At 34.8% G+C, this 22,296-nt stretch overlaps 2 protein-coding genes and 1 pseudogene across 5 annotated transcripts in view; 2 read left to right on the top strand and 1 right to left on the bottom strand.

Annotated features, from left to right (window-relative positions):
* The window catches only part of LOC132632255 (uncharacterized), a 32,735-nt gene extending 26,504 nt beyond the window's left edge, over nucleotides 1-6,231 (top strand). For all 4 annotated transcript variants that reach the window (XM_060348144.1, XM_060348135.1, XM_060348117.1 and 1 more), the window contains exons 9-11: nucleotides 2,803-2,910; nucleotides 5,040-5,110; nucleotides 5,649-6,231. In XM_060348144.1, coding sequence (XP_060204127.1) covers nucleotides 2,803-2,910; nucleotides 5,040-5,110; nucleotides 5,649-6,012 — 543 coding nt within the window. In that variant the 3' untranslated portion in view covers nucleotides 6,013-6,231. The remainder of the gene's footprint in view (nucleotides 1-2,802; nucleotides 2,911-5,039; nucleotides 5,111-5,648) is intronic.
* Nucleotides 6,232-7,573: 1,342 nt separating this feature from the next.
* On the bottom strand, nucleotides 7,574-12,369 carry LOC132630107 (cytochrome P450 703A2). The gene is made up of 3 exons (XM_060345688.1): nucleotides 12,068-12,369; nucleotides 10,454-11,166; nucleotides 7,574-9,919 (listed from the first exon to the last, which is right to left on the bottom strand). The coding sequence occupies exons 1-3, from the start codon at nucleotides 12,336-12,338 to the stop codon at nucleotides 9,260-9,262; spliced, it is 1,644 nt and encodes a 547-aa protein (XP_060201671.1). The 5' UTR covers nucleotides 12,339-12,369; the 3' UTR covers nucleotides 7,574-9,259.
* An 8,677-nt stretch (nucleotides 12,370-21,046) lies between these two features.
* LOC132609829 (F-box/FBD/LRR-repeat protein At1g13570-like) lies at nucleotides 21,047-21,790 on the top strand (annotated as a pseudogene).
* The last annotated feature ends 506 nt before the right edge of the window (nucleotides 21,791-22,296 follow it).

Genomic DNA, 22,296 nt, shown 5'->3' with positions numbered 1-22,296 from the left:
TCTGCAAAGAAATTTCAATGTCATATATATATATATATATATATATATATATATATATATATATATATATATATATATATATATATATATATATATATAAATATAACCAATCAAGAGAGTTATAAATTTTTACTAAAAATAATAAATACGTATGATGTACCCTAAACTCTATAAACATCTGCCTCTTCAGCTCCTGTGGCACCTTGCCCCAAGTCGCGTCGCCCCGATATATACATATATATATATATATATATATATGTATATATGAGTCCTTTGAGGGTCTTTGAAACCCTTTTTGTTGCTTTTCCCGGATAGAAGCTGCAGCGAAAAATGAAATAAGTAGATGTAAAATACTAAGATGTTAAAAAAATAAAGTAAATAACTTATGCAAATTGAAAAAAACTTAGCCGTATCCCATTGGCTTGATGATGAGACGATCATACTCGTCATAAATCTCAAGCTGTCCTCGTGGGGGCCGAGGACAGTCTGAATCAGAGCTACGTTCCTCGGCTGGAAGCCTCGACATCCCAAACTGTTGGGTAGATGATGTAGAGGGATGTGATATAGTCGGGCTGGGAGTAGCTGTAGGAGTACCACTCATAGCCGCTCGCTGAGATCCGTGATGAATATGTGGGAGGTCACGTGTGAACGTGCCAGGTGTAGTAGGGGGATGAGAGAAGTGTTGAGAGATGCCTTACGGCTCTGTTTGGCCCTGAGGTCAAACATCTTATGGCATGACTAATCGAGCCTTTCGTCACTTCCCGTCGCCCCTTCAAGGCATAGGTTTCTAGTGATGAAGGGGCTGTGGAACCTAAGGAGTACCAAGCGATGAAGCAGCAAGTTCTCAACTAACAGGCACACTTAATGCCTCGGAGGACAGGATGTTGGGTATGCAGGCCCAAATAGACAGCTTAATTAATCCGGGGGCGTTTCTGATTCCCCCTTGACCCAGGGATGCTCGTAGGTCACAGCCCCCCGACGTACCAAAGGTAGATGACGTAGGTCACATACTAACGTAGATCATGCTCTTGTTGATCAGTCTAGTGGGGAGGATACGGATCACGTCTCTAACACACAACGTTGACCTATTTGATTCGTATACTTTTGAATTCTAACTTTTCTATCTTTTGTTGGATATGTATGTATTGTTTAAGTTTATGATGTTTAAGCGCTTGAATGTAGTTTTAATTCGAATTAGAAGTAATTTGAAGTTGAATGTGATGTATTGTTGCAACTACTTTGAACCAATTGGTTGTAGAATGTAGTTTATGGTTGAAGTGGTTGTTATGTTGCATTGTTGAAGTGGCTGAATTGGTTGTAGAATTTAGAACAATTGGTTGTATAGTTTATGTTTGTTTTGGTTGCATTATGGCAGCTATTTGAGCTGGTTGTTGGGCTTTTGATATTGTGTTTTGTTTAGTAGGTGGGCTGCCATAAAAGCCAGCCAAATTTTAGAATTTTTTTTCCAGATTTCGACCTCCATATAGTGCTAATTTTCGACCTCATGGTGTCGAAATTATACCCAAAAATTAAAATTTCGACCTAATGAGGTCGAAATTTAGCAATAATGTTGCCAGCATTTTGAATTTGACTGGCAACAACATTGCCAAATTTCGACCTAATTCTAAAAATAAAAGTTTATTTTTTATTTTTTATTTTTTATATATTCATCCAGGTTTTCGACCTCCGTTAAATAATATTTAAATAAAAAATACTGTTTTCGACCTCATGACGTCGAAAACTGTATTCTCTTAATATGGGTAGAAAACTTATTTTCGACCAAGCTATTAGCGACCTGGGCTTGAGGTCGAAATTTTGGTCGAAAATTTGACTTTTTCAACCTTATGAGGTCGAAATTCACTGTTTTTTTAGTAGTGTAAATTGTCAAGTGGATTTGTTCTATTCATGCAGTTAAAATGGACGAATAACACTTGCCTAATAGTGACCTATTGATCATTACAAATAAAATTAGTAGGTGCTTTCTTTCATTTCGCCTAAGCATTGACGGGAAGAGTTGCCCGATATCTGTCTCGATGCGAGGTGGCACGTACCCGGTGGAATAGTCTCGGTGCATGCAAGTTAGTCTGTATACCACAGACCACCATCATAAAAAAAGAAGAGATGGTCATTACAAATTATAACTAAACACTATTTGAGCTGATATGTAGCATATACCGTTATTAATCAAAGTGTATTGCTTTATGAGGCGCTGATCACATTCTTAAAAGTTTTATTTGTTTGGTTAGAAATTGCTCTAAAATCTAGTATTCACTGCATCTCATTTTGATGGTGCAACAGGCCTCATATTAAGTAGGATTAACTTTCAACATTTTGGTTCTAAGTTACTCCCTCTGTTTCAATTTATGTGAACCTATTTTCTTTTTAGTTTGTTTAAAAAGAATGATCCCTTTCTAAATTTGGAAACAATTTAATTAAGCTTTCTATTTCACCCTTAATAATTTTTTTTATATTCACACAAATGTTATGGCATGTTTGAGACCACAAGTTTCAAAAGTCTTCCTTTCTATGGCCAGTCAAAACATAAATTGAAACATAGGAAGTATTGCAGAAAACACAAACTGATAAATTTTATGGTTGACGGTCTATTGATAAGAATCTATCCATTTTACCATCATTTGATGCTAGAAGTCTCCTAGAAAAAGAAAGAAGTTTTAGTCTCGTTAAACTTCTTGGTTGTTGAGAACTGCAGCTGCTATAGTAGCTGCAGTAATAGTTCTTTCTGTTTATTTGTTACCTAAAGGGTAATGATTAATTTAGAGTCTTATCCATATAATGATGCAGGTAATACTTACAGATGGTGACTTATCAACTTTAGCAAACATGAAGCTCAACTTGGAGTTAAATCAGCTGGCCACTGATATGTTAGGTCATACACAAATAAACAACACGGTTAGTGGTCATTGATTTTTGCTTATTAGTGTGTCTTTTATGATCTTACTATTCCTAACTTCTTCTCGTTCTATTCTGTATTAATGAATTTAAGTTGGCTAGTTTGACAATCATAGCTTCCTTCAAGCATGCTTGGGTAGAACTGATGGAGATTCGTGTACATGCTGTATTATTGTCTATTACCATTAGAATGTTGAGGCAGCACCTGTTGACCTGATTATTGAACAGTAGAATCATTGTAATTTTACAGTTAGGCGTAAGTTATGCGCGTTGATGTCAAACTCAATTCTTCAACAGTCCAAGGCATTAGGTTTTTGGGTTCTCAAAGGAAATTTTTTAAATAATTTTTATAACTATGGTTTACGGGTCAGTTTGCACACATATCATCTATTTCATCGTTACCTGCAGGCTCCCACCAATACATGTACTGTGTAACTCCACCCACAAGACTAGCTAGATTTGCCTCCCCTATAATTTGAACCTACTTTAATCTTCTAGGGTCTTCATTCCACCTTCATCGACCATTATATTGCACCTTTGGATATGTTCTCTACGCAAATGGTTGATATCCAATCATGGAAGTCCAAATAGTTTCGGGAAATCATTCACCATTTAAGCTGAACCGATGTTATAGGGGATGAAAACCTTTAATTAGTAATCTGCTTATGCACTTCTCCATGCAGCACAAAGTAATATATATATATATATATATATATATAGAAAGTAAGACGAAGAACAAAGAATTCAGAGCATGGGCAGGGACCGGTAGGGATATCTTCCATATTTTATTTCTTCCGGGTACTATCATGATAAGACCGCACTTCAAAGTTTATTCTATTTATACCCAAAAATTTACTGCACTTGCAAAGGTCAAAACTCTTGGTATGATCACTGTGAAGGAAATACTGGTGGCCAGCAAGATGTTTACGTACCGGCACTATCACTATCTTCACTAAATGGATTTTCATGGACTTATGTGCGAATTATGCCTTAGATTTACAGACACGTATAGATGTAATTTTCTCGTTTGCCTGGCCAGAGAGATCAAGTTATCAAGGAATTCTTTTTGGATAACGGAAGGCTGGTTAAAAATGGAATTTTATTTTATGTCTTCGTTCTATAGTTTGTTATGCCTTTTTGTTGATGAAGAAAGTTTTGCACATACGAAGTTTTTCATATTCTGGAGTTAGCTTTCACAGGTGATTTCCATCTGTTCAAGTGAAAGCGCAGTCAAACACATACAATTCACTTTTGTCTGTTCATATCTGTAAGCTGACTTTTACTGGCTTTCTATATTTCCATCAGAGTTGCAAATATATTTGTGAATGAAGCTGAGCATCCAACCCAAACCTTTATGGCAATGGATGGAGTGATGTAGGAAATTATAAACTCTTTTGGAAACCTTTACACAACCAATGGAGGGATAAGTATAGCATTCTTTAACACTTTCTGTCACGTATGAACTCCTTCGAGGATTTACCCATGCATTTGAGTTTTTTAAGTATTTGTTTTTTCTTTTTAAGTAGAGAGAGAGATGGCTTAACAGAAGTAAGCCTGAAGTAGAGGAAGATAGATTAGGCTCAATATGCTAATGAGTGGGTCCATGGACTACTTGCCTATTCCTCAAACTTCGTAGGTCCCGAATTCTTTGACGGCTTGCTTATATTCAGGGTGAATGTAATTGACTGCTATTGTAGGATGTTCACATGATGTATGTCAAAGTGATAAGAGTTACTTGGAAGAAGAAAATAAAATTTCCAACATTTTATTGTGGCTCCTGAAAACTGAGTCACTGGACTTTTAAGTTTTCGTACTTGTAACTATGCCTCAATCCCAAGTAGGGATAGTTTTTTGTGTATAGCCATGTTTTTTGAGGCCAATGAGTTTTTTGGTTAAAAGTTTGTCACTGAAAACTGGAGTTGCTTTTAATATAACACAGGGCATTAGCATAAACCTGATGTTAGTGAGTTTCACAAGTTGAGGCCTTTTGATGTATTGGTTTAAGCACTTGTAAACATTTTGGTACCTTCTTGGGACTGTTTTTTCCAATGAAGTACTTTACCTTATAAAAAAAAAATGTATCGTAGAGTAAGCATAAGTAGTAGTTAAGACATATCTTTTTGATTCAGGTGCAGTGCTTGTATTTGCCGTGGGAGTCCACCACAGAAAATGAGCTACGTGAATTCATGCCAGATATAGTGTGAGTATTTACTCTTCAAGTTTGCTTTTGTTATTTTTAGTAACACGGCTATTACTTTCCTTTTCTGTTATACTTTATCTTGAGGAATAGACTTGCAGATTACTGTTAGAAACATTGTGGAGAACAATAAATAAAAAACAAATGAATTATAAGGCCATTCGAGTTAAAGAGACTAAAAAGACTGATGCTGCAGTATTTTGTATATTATAGTAAATTGGATATAACTCCAAAGGGTTGTGGTGTTAAAAAAATTTAATAAATCTAAGATTTGATTTGGATATACAGTCAAACCTCTTTATAACAACGTCATTTGTTTTGTTATAGATAACATATAATATAACATAACATGACAGTTCAGTGCCACATAAAACATGGTTGTTTTAGTGAAGTGTTATAGAGGACGGTTGTTATAGGAAAGGTCTGACTGTAACAAACTTTAAATTTTAGCAAGGTGCAGATTACAAATCCTTGACTGAATTCCTAGCCTTAGTATCATGTTGTCCTCATTAGAACCGGCTTTTGATTTTCCTCTTTAAAGTTTGGGTGCAGATGTGATATATGATCCACTCTGCCTACCACACCTTGTTCGAGTCCTCACGATGCTTTTGAAGCGGGAAGATCTAAACCTACATCATTTGAATAATGGCTGCAAGGAGCATTTAAATGGTAATACTCATGCTGAGCATTTGTCACCTGCATTAGGACAAGGGCCTGTTGCATATATTGCTTCAGTAATTCGCAATATTGACACATTCAATTGTTTCCTTTCGTTGGCGGAAAAAGCAAAGTTAATTGTATCTGACATCACTGATACGATGAAGCCGCTTGACTTGTTTCCTTATTTAAAATCATACGAGCGGTCTAGCATTAGAATGTTTAAAATTTCATATTTGTGCAAATAAGGCTACTGTATAATCAAACAGACACAAGTAGACTGTTGCAGTAGGCAATTTTTTTTTTTTTTTTTTTTGTGCGAGGTACAAATAAAAATTTGTATTTTTTTTTGTTGTTGTGAGATTGACCATAGATTAATTTCCTTTTTATTTGGGAATATTGATTACACTGCAATTATGAGCTTCATGTTACTCTTTGCAAATGACACGAGGAAAATGTTAACAATAGCGTGGTGATATGTTATCGTATTCATCCTCTTTCTGATATTCCTGATGTTTGTTGTGAACAAATGACCTATATTTATCTGCGTTTTGAACTCTTAAGGAATGATAGTTTGAGGAACTTAAATAGTCTTACTGGAAGAAATCTGACACATCAATCAATATCAATACCATTCAATATTTACTATTAATATAAGTGATTCATTATGGGCAATGGGGGAAAATATATCCCTCAACTTTGCGATTTAGAGCAGCCTCTCATTACAAAAGTGGTGTATATATACCCCCACCGTTACAAAATGATATAAATATACCCTTTTCGTTGACGGTAGTTTTTTTTTAAATCATTTAGGTTATTTTTCAATTAAAAAAAATGTCATGTGACTTTAAAAAAAGTCTTACCTATTTTTTTTAGTAAACATATTTTTTAAAGCCATGGTAATTTTTTTTCTGGTGTTGGGTATGGTTCATTAAAAAAATATCTCCATGACTTAAAAAAAAAGTTTATCTATTTTTTTAAATGAATCAGATCCGATTCATTAAAAAAAAATTACTGTGTGGCTTTAGAAAAGTATGTTTACTCAAAAACACATAGGTAGATTTTTTTTTTAAAGTCACGTGACATTTTTTTTAATTAAAAAATAATATAAATGATTTTTTTTGAAAAAGCCCGTCAGCGAAAAGGGTATATTTGCACATTTTGTAACGGCAGGGGTATATTTGCACCATTTTGTAACGGCAGGGGTATATATACACCACTTTTATAACGAGGAGTATATCTACTCTAAATCGCAAAATTGAGGGGTATATTTGCACCTTTACCCTTCATTAATATAAGTGAGAACAACAAAAAGTTGTCGTCCTCGCAGGGGCAGTAATGAAATTTCATACATTTGACACGTGGCTGTTACAATTAGCATTTAGAATTCCCATTTTGTTCTGCTGCAATTGGCCTCTATTATTTCACTAGTAAAGTAGCCCCGCGCAGTTGTACACGGTATGAATATTTTTATTAGAAGTAGACTTGAGATGAACTACATTTTTTTATTAGTATACTTTGAAAAAAAGAAAGTAAAAAAGAATGTGTGCATGTATCGGTGTAACTGTAGCACATGAATCTCTTAGTGCACATGTTATTGAATATGAATACATGTGAATAATCTGATATGTTTATTTCATTAGATAGTTAAATGTTCTTCCTTAAATTTTAATTATTACTACTGTAAAATGAGAATATATCTAACAAATTACAGTTCATTTGTAATGGTTAAAAGAAGTGAAAAAATGTGATAAAAGAGTGGAGACAATGACATCCACCGGACCATCAAGCATGAGTCAAATGACAATAATTAAACATGTTTTGTTGATAGTCCCAATCACCAATAAAGAATGTACCAGCAGCGACTGAGATATCAATTAAAAAAGGCAATAGATGATACTCTAAATCATCAAAATGTAAAAATTGAATGTGGATGAAATGAAATAAAACCATATTAAACAGAGTGAATTATAAAGAAGAAAAACAGGAATACAATTGATTACACTCTAATAAGAAAGTAAAAGAAAGCTTAAAATGCTACTGCAGAGGAGGCGATAAGATTATGCCACTACTAATTGCTAAGCAACCATTTCAAGTTGATATAGGAATAATGTATGTACTATGAGTTTTTTTAGTACAACAGATCTAAAGGAACTAAATTTTCCTCTAAACCAGCTTCATAACGTCAAAGTTCAAACTCTGCAGCTACTTCTGTTACTATGATGCGACAATTCAATGGAGTGAATTTTGTGAAATTGTCACAATTCATGAACAACCATTTACAAAAAAAAAAAAAAAAAAAAAGAACAAACAAATACTTCTCCGAAAACTCCGAGAACACAATAAAACAGAGATGACGAGTTGACGACGACAACAACAACAACCTAGTATATTTCCACAAGTGAAGTCTTTCGAACACTGTGTAGAACAGACAGGGGCAAATCTATGTATAAAAAATGGGTCACGTAAACCCATGGTCACCGGACTAAACTCAGTATATTATGTATATAATCCTTAAAATATATCTAATATTAACTGAAGGAATGCATGATCAAACTAGACCAAGTGGGTTAAGTGCTTAGTTTATTTAGTCCCTTAAGGTTGTGGGATCGAACCCTACTAAATGCACTTTTTTTTTTTTTTAAACTCGAAGGTGAACTCATCCTCTTGAAATCCTGAATTCACGTCTCAACAGAGAACAAAAGTAAAACAAGAAAAGGGAATGAAGCTACGGGTAAAATTTCTCTAGTTTTTACTGTCAATGATATTTTGAAAGATGTGTAGGTATCTGTAAGTGATTTGGCCAAATTTGAGTAAACACACAACAAATAATAACATAATAATAATATAATACTTTCAACAGAAGTTGTTAATGCAATTCTTCATTATTCTACTGCAATTTACCTATTCCATTCAAATCCGCGATTTTTATCAATGATCCTTCTTGTTTAGCAACTGCTCTTCTTAAATTATTATATTTGAAACTGGGTCCTTTTAAACCCCAACCTCAAACCGAAAGATTAGCATTCAAAAATGGAATGACGATACATAAATTCAAATAAAGATTTTGAAATCTTACGAGGAATTTTTTTGGCTGGCCAGTTGATAATTGGAGAGAGATGGGTGAAATTGTTTTTTTTTTTGAAAGAAAATATGACGTGATTGGGAGAGAGAGAGAAAAAAAGGCATGTATTTTTAAGATCTGGTGTTAAGATTTAATTTCAGACCTGATTCATTCATTATACCTATTCAGACCCATTAATATGTTGTAAAAGTGAAAAACCAAATGCACTTAATGGGCGGATCTGAATGATTTAGATTCTGACCCCCTTTTAAGTGTAGACAAATGAGTAGTCAAGACTTGTAACGCTAAAACTAGAGTTAACCAATAACCCACCGACCAAAAGTGATATTAACCCTTTACTTATTAAAATAACACACTTTCAATTTAATTTATGTATATGGAAATGATTCATTTGATTGACTGGTAATTAATTATTGGTACAAGTGAGGAGGCAGTCTAGGCTTAGCAACAGCCATCAAGGGCTTAGCTTTAGGCATAGTCATTCCATAAACCTCATTTGTGTCAATATCCTCAGGCCTTACTCCATGTGGTGGACTCCAATCATAGCAGTGAAACAACCTAGCCAATGCCAGAAGCACCAATTTCACACCCAATGGTGCACCAGGACACTTCCTTTTCCCAGCACTAAATGGCAAAATCTTGAAATCAGGCCCATGACTTATCTCAACTCTAGTAATGATATTTTTTTCATTATCATCATTTTGTGGCATATGTCTCTCTGGCCTAAACTCATCTATATTGTCCCAAATCTTTGTGTTCCGGCCAAGACCGTGCGTGTTGATGAACACGCGTGTCTTGGCCGGGATGTAATAGCCATTGATATGGGTATCACGCGTTGACTCGTGTGGGATTAGAAATGGACCTGCAGGGTGCATCCGGAACGTTTCGCGTACTACACAACGGAGGTACTTGAGATGAATCAAGTCGGATTCAATTACCATACGACTCGACCCGACAACTATATCGAGTTCTTCTTGGATCTTCTTGAGGACATGTGGATGCTTGATCACCTCAGCCATTGCCCATTCGTTGGTCACGGCAGAAGTGTCCGTGGCTGCAGCTATCATATCCTATAATTGAAAGAACAAAAAAATAGAGTTTAACTTCTATATCTTGATTATGCAAGTCACTTAAAAGATACTAATTGAAGTTGATTTCATAATAATTGGGATTAGTAAGTTAAAGATAAAATAGATGACTTGCAAGTTGCAATAATATGTTAAAATACACGAATTGTGTAAAAACTATTTTTACAATAATATGTTAAATCCATAATATAAAAGTTGGCATGGATATTGGTTTTTGTCTTATTAGAGTCATGTTCTGTGCATCAACAATAAAATAATGTTACGCTATCAAGTTAACTTATAACTCTCTATACTTCTATTAAGTCTGATATGATAATTTAATAAAGTAGTAATGTGCAAGTACTGATTAAATTGGACCAATAGTATTGCGCTATCCGTGTGTATAGCTTAAATTCTATGTTTTAAATGCAAATGTAGCTTTGGAATCTCATGTGTGGTAGTAGTTGTTCACTAAATGCAGATATTGATTAATTAGTTTGAGATAAATGTTAAAGAGTGTTGTTATAAAAATTAGACCTGAATGAGAGCTTTAATCTCTACATCATCCATGTGTTGTTTTCCATTCCCGTCTCCTTCATCTTCTCCCGGAAGAGACAATAAAACATCCACAAAGTCCATTTCACATTCATCATCATCTATATTATTATTTTTACCTTTCTTCTTTCTATGTTCTTCAATTATTCTCATGTGAAAATCATCAATCCTTTTCTCCACATCCCTCATTTTCTTCTCACAACCATAAGGATCAATCCACCTCCATAAAGGTAAATAATCACCTAAATAAATCACTCCAAGTAGCCAAAATAACTCATGTGTTACATGCATAAATTCCATTGCTTCTTGTGGGCCAGCTGATTCAAGCCCAAAATACTGTTTTCCTAACAACATCCTAGTCACATTGTTCATTGAAAATGCACCCAAAATTTCCCTTAAGTTCACTATATGTCCTTTTTGGGCCTTGGCCCAAACATCTTTAACTAGACTTTGGGCTTCATCAGCCCTATGTTTTGCAAATGATTCAAGCCTTTTAGTTGTCAACAAATGTTCCATACAAATTCTTCTCATTCTTTTCCATTTTGGTCCTAATGGAGCCAATGCCACATCCCCACAACCATAAGCTAGATGAACGGCAGCAAGTGTTCTTGGTCTAGATGCAAAAACATCATCTTGTTGTACAAGTATTTCCCTTATGATTTCTGGATCATTGGTGGTGATAGCATCAACATTACCTGTTAGTGAAAATAGAAGCGGAGTTAGGATTTCAAATTTATGTGTTCAGAATTTCAGAAGGATAAATTCAAGTGTTAATAACTAGTTTCTAAATTTAATGTGTACATATTTCATAATTTTTTTAACGCAAATAAATTGTTTGAGCAAAAGTTACTATGTTCGGCCGAACCAGTATACAGACTTCTACCTCCGCCCCTTGAGTGAAAAAATAACAATATAGAGATGGAAGTAAACGAACGCTTTGAGACATGAAAAATAAGAACCTTATAGAGATATTGTATGTATACTGATTGGGGACATAAAAATAAGTCCCTCCATAATACAACAAAGCCTATTGCATATAGGGTAGATTTTTCACAGCTACTTAATTCTTAGGGAATTTCTGTATTTATTGATCAAAGACCAAATCATTTCAAATAGACACTTCATTTCACAAACAGATAGACCCATTTTTTAAAATTTAGATTTATATATAAAATAAAATAAATGACACCTTTACTTCCAAGTCCAAGCATTTTAACATAATATATTAATATTGTATGTATAAATTAATATATTTATTTGTATAGTTTAGTTATACATACATATATATTTGCGCATACTCATCTGTAGGTATACTACGTTAATGATATTTGACGTTTTTAAGCTTAGAGGGGTTTTGCCCATCAAAGTTGGATCCCCGCAAACATTAAAAACTATAACTAACATTATCATAGAAATAACGATCACTTGCCACTTTTCGGTCATATCTTAATTGTAAAATAGTCGAGTTGCAACATCCATAAGTGAATATCCTATTTACTTGAAGTTTCCCTTATGGATTTGAAACTTGAAAACAATGACTATTTTTAATTACAAGGGCTAAAACGTGACTATTTGTGAATTTTTTCCCAACATTACCTAGTCGGAGGTAGACCAATGGCCCATACTTCTCACAGAAAGACGCCATGTCGCGGTGAGGTAATTGCCCCAACTGAAAAAGGCTGCCTACAATAGGCCATTGTTTTGGACCAGGAGGAAGTCGATTGATTTTCGATTTAGACTTCTCGATGAATGAAAATTGAACTAGCTTGGAAACAAGATACGCACAAAGAAGGGCCACAAAATAATTGATCAAATTAAGAAGATACGTGCAAAGAAGGACAAGAACAAAACTTGTCAAGTCAGTCATCTTAATTTGTCAAAGAGGAAAAAGTAAGAAACTAAAGTAGTTTACAAGCCTTAATAGGGAAATATGTTTGTTTAATTCTAATTTATAATCTTTTTGAGCGTGCATAAAGACACGTCCACGAGTGATTAGGAGGCCCATCATCTTGACATGTTTCAACTACAAGTATTCATCTTGAACTCACGCTTCTTGCTTCCCCACTTTGCACAATAAGTTTGAAGTCACAGATTGAACAAGTTTCTTTTTTACTTATGGGAAGAATTTAATGCAATTTACGAATATATTACCATCAAAGTTACACGGCTTGCCTTTCACATGAACGGTATTTTTTATCTTGACAACAATATTATAGGCTAGCACTAGAGTTGGGTGTAAAATGAGTAGGTTGGACTGAATTTGAATGGGTTAAAATGAGCTAAATCAATAGGGGTTCTTATGCAAATGTATATGTCAAACAAACAACTTACAGTTAGCATAGCCCAATAACTTTTTATATCTGGATCAGTGTTTTAAAAGGCGGGAGCGCGAGGCGAGGCGTTTTACGCAGCACGGGGCGAGGCGTAAGCCCCGAGACACGGGGCGTAAGTCCCATGGATCTACGGGGCGTATGTCGCATGTATCTTCAATTTTATAATTTTATTGCTAAAACTAAGCAAATGTAAAGTTTTCATAAAAATTCTGCAAATAAATTCAAATAAATCACCAATAATATAACAAGAATTATTATAATTATTATTTGACAAAGGTCACAACACAAAAAATGACAATAGCCTAGATAATCTTTAAAATGAAATATTTCATTCACTTCATTGTCAATCTCTAAATCTAGTAGTCCTTCCCACCCTCAGTTAATATTTGCACTGACTTTAATTTATCTATTCAAAGAAGGAGAATGGCAAGAAGTGTAAGAGCAACGAAAAAAATGGATGAAGTTGCTTTTGGAATATAGTGCTATGAAATCTCTATAATATCAATTTCAGACATAATCATCTAAAAAAACTATTTATGGCAGTGTTATATTCTATGAGTGTTGTTTTCTTTATTTATATATTTTAAGAAAAATCACTACAACATGAAAACATGATAACATAAAGTATAAATATCATTACAACAATAATAAAAATCAAAATCTATAGAAAAAAAATACTTTTAAAACAATAAAAATTAAATTAACGCCCGGGGCGTACGCCTTTCCGCCCGGGGCTTACGCTTTTGCGACCAGGACTTATGCCCCAAATTCTAGGGCGTACGCCCTATGGATCTACGCCTTTCATTTACGCCCCGGAGCGTTTTTCGTACGCTTCGCCCCGAGGCCCGCCCCCGAAAACGCCTCTAAGAATACTGATCTGGATTAGTCAAATTGCTGAAGTAATCATCATAATATGGTAGGCTTGAAAAGAACTAGTAAAAAGAGATGGAAGAAGCAATTGTAGAATCTGAATATTCAAACAAGAAATAGAATAAAAAATAACATAAAAATATTATGATGAGTCAGGCTCTCCCCCTCTCTATAAGAGTAGCTTTTGACTAGAAGAAGTAGCTGGCTTGAGTCTATCTAACTTGAGAAGCCTCTCCCTTTGATTACAATATTTCTCACTTCCCTGCATATTGATTCCTCTTTAATTCAGATGCAAAGTCAAATGTCCGAAATGTATCTTAAAGCTTTACATAGCTTCTCTGCCCTTTTTTTTTTTGCTTTCTAACAATATCTGCATTATCACATATTTTGATGGTTTGAAAATAAAAATGGAACTGTTTCTCCTAGGATTTTGTAGTTTAAAGCTAGAGTTATCATTTTCTGTCAGAGAGATAAACTGATAGTGTTAAAGAGACGATTGTCAAAGAAATTTTCTGCAACCTAACTTCATAAACTATATGCTAGGTACTACTAAGGGTTCACTGATTCACTTTAGTTTCTAACAATTAAACTACAGTTTTCAGAATATTTTATATCCTCCAGTTTGTAGGAATAGTACCTTATCAAAAAAAAAAAAAAAAAAAAATTAGTAGGAGTACTAGTAATTTAAATAAGGACATAAGAATCAAGATTTAAAAAATCTCTGACCTTGATGAAATGTCACGACCCAACTCATGGATTGTGCGGGCACCTACGCTAAATCCTCGGTGGGCGAACCCTTCCCTCATAACCAAACCTTAAATTAACGTGGAAGTGAAAAACAGAAATATACTAAGTCTCAATGATATATAAGATAATAATGTAGGTATGGAATGAGAAATACTACACCCCAAGGATCTAGTCTGAAGCTAGTACAAGAGCTACTAAATAATACATAGTCTGAAAAGAGTACTACAAATCTCAATAATAAAACTATTGTCTCATGAGTATAAAAAGAAGAGATAGATATGTAAAGGAAGAATCTCCGGGCTGCAGGTCTAGCAGTAGCTCACCCTGGAGTCTCTGTCAAAGGCCTCGGATCACTAGTGAGGTCTCAAACATAACCTGAATCAAAATCTACACTCCACAAGGAGTGTGGCAAGATTAATATCAGTACAATACTAGTATTGGTAAGCATCATAGGCTGACTAAGATTAGTTAACACATATGAAATATAGAAATCTACGAGTAGAACAGATAAGATGGCCAACAACAACAATAGGCACAATAAGTCTCAATACCTTCTAGTCATAGCCTAGGTTAAAGCTTCTAAACCACAAGTCTGCTAAGTCTCTAGGAAATCCTCAACCACAAGTAACAACACGACAATCACCATAAGAATCTAATGGAGTAATGTGCGATACAATGATAAGGAGTACAATGCAAATGGGATGCAATGCAATGCGATGGGATGCCCAGATCAATGTCTCAAACTTGTAAACACATGTTATAAGTATTTTTCGCTTTAATAGTCATGACCCATGGGGGACCCGCGACGTCCATATACTAGCAACTCTGGAACAGACCTCGGATCATGACTTTGCCACTATACGTCCGGTACAGACCTCAGACTATAGCAATAATAATGTTACTAGCCACTCCGGAATAGACCTCGGATCGTGACTCTACCACTATACGTCCCGTACAGACCTCAGACTATAGCAATAATAATGTTACTTTCCTCTTTCTCTTTCTTTCCAATTCAAAATTCGTTACCATAACTCTTTCATCATGTATGAATGTATGAATGCAAGAAATGAGGAATCACATGTAACCAATGCCAGTTAATATGAGATGGAAATTCATAAGCAACATAATGACAATGCCACCCTTGCACAGATTATCAAGACTTTCATGGGAACATATCGGATACTCAATCCCAATCACAACAAATAGAACTAGCACAATCCACGTAACCACAACCACGTTGTCAATTACAACACATGTCAATAATTGCATAAAGTACGATGACAAGCCCAAATAATCAGAAATCATACCAAGCCAGTGGATTTAACACCACAACCATGCCTGAAGGCCTATCATGCTTTTCCCATCAATAACTATTTAACACATGTGATTCGTTAATCAAAGTCTAAGAAAGGTAAGCCATAATCTACCTCAAAGCCGAACACGAGCCTCGAACTCCTCAAACCTGGGCCTTTCCCTTTCGGATTGCCTCTGAATGCTCAAAGTATAACAAATAATTGATCTACATTAGATTACGAATCTAAAGATACACATATTGCTATCCTTTTGGAAAAATCCCAAAAACAACCCTAAGAAGTGACCCCTAGCCCATAAGGGTAAAATGGGAAATTAATTAGCCTCAACTTAGCATCCAATTCATTGTTAATAGAAAACCCCCAATTTAGAGAAAAATCCTAGCTTTTCCATAATCAAATTCCATGAATTAAAGAGAGATTCAACTTAGTATCTAGCTATCCCAATTATTCCATGACTAGATTTCATAAGATTTCCCAACAAAACCCATTTTCATAGCACATCATTCATAAACTCAACACTAGGATTTACAACCCCATCTTCCCCAACTAATCCCTTATTTCCACCATAGAGTCTATACTTAGACCATAAATAAACACAAATAGAGTAAAAGAGCCGGTGAAAAATCAAGCCAAAAGCTCCTCAAGTCGCCCTTAGAACTCTCTAGGTTTTCAATTTTAGTGCATGGAAGAAGTGGATTCGGAATAGTGAATATAGGGTTTCTGATATCAGCGATCTTGCTTATGCGGAACTCGTGTCCGCCTACGCAATCTCGCATCCACGGAGCAACGTCCGCAGACGCGAATTTATTAATAACTCATCATCCTCGCCAATTTGGAGGACTGCTCGCCTGCAGAAGGAACTTCGCAGGTGCGGCGAATACCTAGCAGAAACTCGCATCTGTGGATCAAGCCTCGCCGAGGTGGGCCCGCAGACGCAGTCACCCCGTCGCAGAAGCGACACACCAGAAAAATCTGGTTTTCACCAAGTTCAACCCAAAAACCCGACCTCCATCCAAGACCTCCCGGATACAAACCAAATATGTGGACACATGTAAAAACGCTCTACGAACTCATCATGGCCTCGAAATTCCCATCGGTACGAACTCAATCGTGGCCTCGAAATTCCCAACGAAGGTCGTCTTGACCCTGTCAACCCCCAAACCCCAAAAATTAAGCTTCCAACCAAAGGATCAAAATACCTCCGACTGCCTCGGGAACCGAACCACTCATCCTACTAAGTTATAATCGACCCTCCGGACCCTATAGAACCGACGAAAATCACCTAAAGGTCTATTTACCCAAAAGTCAACTATTGGTCAAAGCTTTTTCACATATTCAACTTAGAACATCTAATTTCCTCAAAAAAATCAAACAAGACTCGCCTGATCACCTCGGGAACCGTGCTACCCATCTCCGCAAGTCCAACACGCTGTAACGAGGCTAGGGAAACGGTCAGCGGGGTAAAAGGGTAAAATGCCTAAACGACCAAACGGGTCGACAACGAAGCGAAACTCACTGATTTCCACCCCAGTTAGAATAACACGAGTAAAAAAGCTTAGGGCGGTCAACGAAGCAATGGTAGATGGTTATGAGGTATGAAGAAAGCTTTATATTTGTTTCAGCTTCATGTATGAACAAGTTGTGTTGTCATACGTGGATGGTGAACTTAAAGTGAAAATTATAACTGTGTCAAAGTATTACTTAACCATCTACAACATAGGACATTGACGACCATTCTACATATAACTTAGTCTATGATGAAATTATTGAAGAAGCTTTTTCTTAACATCATGCCTACAATATTACTCTGTATCTTTTCCCATTTTATGCAATATTCCTTGTGCGAACATTTATGAGATCAAATCTGAAATCACTGGTTATTAAGTAATTTTTCTTATTCTTCCTTTATTTTCTGAATCAACAACTTCAATGTAACAACTTTAGTAGAGTTTTTTTCCTAAAAAAAGACATACATGTGGTAGTTTGTGCCTATATTTTGGTAACTCTGTGTTTTTCAATTGTGATTTTGGTATCATTAGTAACATTGACTTGACCACTTCTTTTGGCGGATTTTACTTAATCATTTTATGCTCAAGGATGAGCTGGATTTTATGAATTTTGAGAGTTGCTTATGGATCTAATTGAGTGGTATAGCTGTTGCAAGTCTGAGCTTTGTTTTCAATCTATTGATAAGATAGATTGTGACACTATTAATTCATTTCTAGTTCTTTTCGACGGCTTCTACCGAAGGGAACTCTCTGTTTTGTTCAGTTAGAAATTGTCATTATAAGAATTACTTATATATACAAATATAAGAATTATTTTTCTAATATTAACTTTAATCAAGGAGGTCTGTGACGTGCTTATGCTTCTAGCAGCTCCTAATAGTGCATGCCTTGCGTCATTCCTCTGGATGCAATTCATGAAGAGACTTATATGTTTACCAGTTTCCTCCACTAGTACGTATAAAAATAAAGCTTCTTTAAAATATGTTTTGTGTTATTGATCTTATATCGATATCATCCATTTTTTTTTTTTTTTTGGTATGTTCATTTTTGCAATGGTAAATATTTTATACTTATTGACACAATATGCACGACCAATTCATATACTCTGAACTAGTCTTTAATAAATGTTTCTATGGAAATTAATTTACGCTACTAACCAAGCATAAGAAATAAAGAAAATAATATATTAGATTGGATTGGATTAATCCAATTTGTTGAAATTCATGATCTATTTTTTTTATACATTAGAGCTAGGCATTGACTAACTGATGTGGAACCTCTCTTAAAGTCATTATTGGTATTTATCTTTTTTGTCAAATTTTTAACTTTCTTCTCTTATATTTCCCTCAAAATATTACATGAAAATTAAAATTACTCTGTTAATAAATCTATAATTGTCCACATTCATTGCTCAACTAAAAGGGAAAGTCATTTAAGAAGCATGAAAAGAAAAGAAAAACTAAAACTTCCTAAATAATTACTCCATCTGTCTCAAATTACTTACCGTGGTTACTAAAAATAGTTATCAAATTATTTGCCGTTTTAGAAGTTCAAGGCATAATCTAATATTTTTCCTCATTTTATCCTATTAGAATTTTGTCAAATAAATAAAGTAAACATTGAATGCAGAGAGATTATAACTTAGACATAAATAAGAATAAAGTTAGTCAAATACCTTCCTAATTAACCCTCCGTTCACTTTTATTTGTTCACTATGCACTTTGCACATTTCTTAAGAAATAATAAATGAAGTGCATATTTTATCATAATACCCATATTAATTGGTGTATAATTATATTGGATTTGGAAAATGATTTGGAATGAGTAATTAATGCTAAGGGTAAAGCAGAAAAAATAAATTATTTTTCTCTTGATATGCGAAAATAGATAAGTAAAAGTGAAAATCTATTTTTAGAATAGTGGATAAGTAAAAGTGAACGGAGGGAATATTTCTTAAATCACGTGTAAAATAAAAGGCTACAGATAATATGAGACGAATATTATGGAAGGACAATCGAGAAAATGAAATTAAAGATGAAAAACCTCAGTTTTCAAAAAACACTTCGTTTCCCAAAAGAGTTTCTATAACTCATGCCTTTCCAATTGTTAAATGACGGTTTATATATATATATATATATATATATATATATATATATCACCCTGTCTGTTTTTACTTTTCTCTCTCTTTCATTTTAAATTAACAATAAGGTCTTTTTGCCACACCATTTTGACTACAATGACTCAAATGAGGTAAATTCATATGACTATTTAGGTCAAATTTAATAATTTATGCTTACTTAATGTCATTTCTATCTTTTTTTTCAAAGTTTATCTTAATTTAAAATTATACAATAGAGGTTATGGTGATTTTTACATAAGTGTGACCAAATTTGGATCAAATTACCCCACCACCCCTCTCTCTACGAATATACTTTCCCAATTCCTCTTTGTATTGAGAATCAAGAACTGAAGAGTCAATAGATATTTAACATCATTCGTAAATTCTAAATGCTCTGTCTTCTTCCTTTTTGTACTCATTTTAGATGATGCTTAGATGTTGCTTTTCAATAGTTGCATATGATGCATGTTGCAGTTTATAGTATCTTTAGTACTTGCACATTTTAAAGGCCAAATCCATCGATGAACACCTGTGGTCGTCTACTTCTTTCACTTGAGCACTTAAAGTGACCCTTGTTCCATTTAGACACTTCAGGTGGGTCATTCCTATTCCACTTAGACACTTTTTGCACCGTTATCAGAGCAAAACCAACACCAGTCGTCTCCTACGTGAATTAAGTGGCCAATTAAATTGTGCCAGCTCATTTAAATTGTGTCAACTCAATTAAATTGTGCCAACTCATTTTAATTGTAAATTCACTAATTTGTAAATTCGTGGAGTTTTGACCATTAAAAATTGAGGCTTTTGGGCTGGTTGGATGTGCAATGAGGTGGCGCCCTCTTTGGTGTTGGTTTTGCTCCGATAATGGTGTAAAAAGTGTCTAAGTGGAATAAGAGTAACCCACCTAAAGTGTCTTAATGGAACAAGGGTCACTTTAGGTGCTCAAGTGAAAGAAGTGGACGACCACATGTGTCTGTCGATGGGTTTGACCCATTTTAAAAGCCTTTAAACTTATGTGTGAGTAAAAAATGACAAAATCTGAAAAAGTAATTTTCCCCTTCTTGTTAAGTGATGATGGTAAGCAAACGACAGTGTCATTTTTCCTTTTGAAACCCACAAATGTAGTTAAGAAGTATTGATGGAAGGTGTCAAGGTATGTTACGCATCCAGGAGGTGTGTGCAATTTTTTTTTTTTTTTAAATTCCTTCAATTTTTTCGTGTATTTTGAAGAATCCACGAGAACGCACCTGTAGCGGAGGTGGAGATAGAATTTCAACTTCATGTGTTTTGAGCGATTTCAAGTGCTAATGGCTAGTTCTAAATTTAATAATTTTACTCAACTATGTGCGTTTTGAGCGACTTCAAGTGCTACTGACTGGTTCTAAATTTAATAATTTTACATATTTAATGAATACAAAAATAATGATTGAAATAAAGTTATTGGATTTTAACGAACCCGTACGTGGGCACTAGCTCCGCCCCTGCATGTACCCGTTCAATATGGCATGTCAAGGCAAAATAAGTATTCATAGAAAATAGTTATTTGGAAGAGATAGTTTACTGATATAAACTGTAATGCGCCTTACTTCTTATGTTGATTTGATAATGTGAATAGCAGTTCTGTCAAGATAGTTTTACTACGTATTTTTGCTTATTTTCTATGGGTTTAAGGTGATTATCGTTATATGATGCCTCCTAAGGGAAGAAAGCATTGTCGAAGTTTACCTCGTGACTTCCTTAGCAACCTTTCTGATAATGTAATCGACCACATTTTGATTTTTTGCCTGACAAAGATGCTGTGAGAACAAGCATCTTATCGACGAAATGGAGGTATGACTGGTGTAGACGTACAAAGTTGGTGCTTGATGCATCTCTATGGACATTACAAAAGGACCCAACAATCATATTTATACATGGTATCAGCCAGATTATCATGCTTCATGAAGGACCCGTTACTAAGTTTAGCCTCGACATTGGTTCTCTGGAAAGTTGTCCTAAGATTGACAATTTCATATGTTTCCTCTCTAGGAATGACATTAAGGATCTTTTTCTTCGCCTACTAAGGAGAAAGTCATACAAATTACCTTCTTCGCTTTTCACATGTTTGCAATGAGTCATCTATCTCTTCATCATTGCTTAGTACATCCTCTATCGGTCCTTCAAGGATTTTAGAATTTAATCAGCCTGGAACTATGTAGAATCTCAATTTCTTCTAAATTGCTCGGAAGTTTAATATCTCTTTGCCCGTTGCTTGAGTGGTTGGTGCTAGAAATCTCAGAATTTTAAACATAATTGAAATTAATGCCCCGATGTTGAGATCCTTTGAATTAAAAGTTAGTATTAGTTCTATTTATCTTAAGAATGTCCCCAGTTTGTCAAAAGTATCTCTGATCAATGTGGATTCTTTGGTGGACAGAGAGAATTTTTGATTTGACGGAGTTTTTGAGTCTTGTTATGCTCGTGAGTACCTGCTCTTCGACCTCTTTGATAGTCAGGTAGATGTTACTTCATGACTTTGTTGTTATGCACTTCCATAGGTAGAACTTCTTTTGGGCTGGCTCATCTTGAAATTTTGGTTCTTTTTCCTTAGCTCTTTGGTAAAGCTCTAGATGAAGCACCAACAAAGCTTCCCTTTAATCTTAACCATGTCAAACGTTTTCACTTGCAAGGAATTGACCTGATTGAATCATATGGTTTGTCATGTGCTCTCTGCCTGATAAGAAGCTTTCCATATTTAGAGTATCTTGAAGTTAAGGTTCGTATTTCTTTGACTCTTTTCTTTCTCCCTTTCTTATTTTGTGCGTTTATTTTCATACTTCGTAGATCATCTGAGAGTTGACTTGGTCTAATGGTTCTTATGTTTACCTTGAAGAAGATAATGGTATTGTAGGATCCCTTGAACTCGAATGTGTGACGACCCAATTCGTGAATCGTG

Source organism: Lycium barbarum, chromosome 1 (assembly GCF_019175385.1).
Source record: "Lycium barbarum isolate Lr01 chromosome 1, ASM1917538v2, whole genome shotgun sequence".
Taxonomy (NCBI): Eukaryota; Viridiplantae; Streptophyta; class Magnoliopsida; order Solanales; family Solanaceae; genus Lycium; species Lycium barbarum.
Note: the sequence above shows the minus strand (reverse complement) of the source record. Positions and strands in the feature narration are given on the sequence as shown.

Coding starts and splice junctions, on each gene's coding strand:
- LOC132630107 (XM_060345688.1), bottom strand. CDS start 12,338: ATGACTGACTTGACAAGTTTTGTTCTTGTCCTTCTTTGCACGTATCTT. Junction 11,167..12,067: donor ATTGGTCTACCTCCGACTAG/GTAATGTTGGGA, acceptor TTTCACTAACAG/GTAATGTTGATGCTATCACC. Junction 9,920..10,453: donor AGATTAAAGCTCTCATTCAG/GTCTAATTTTTA, acceptor TTTCAATTATAG/GATATGATAGCTGCAGCCAC.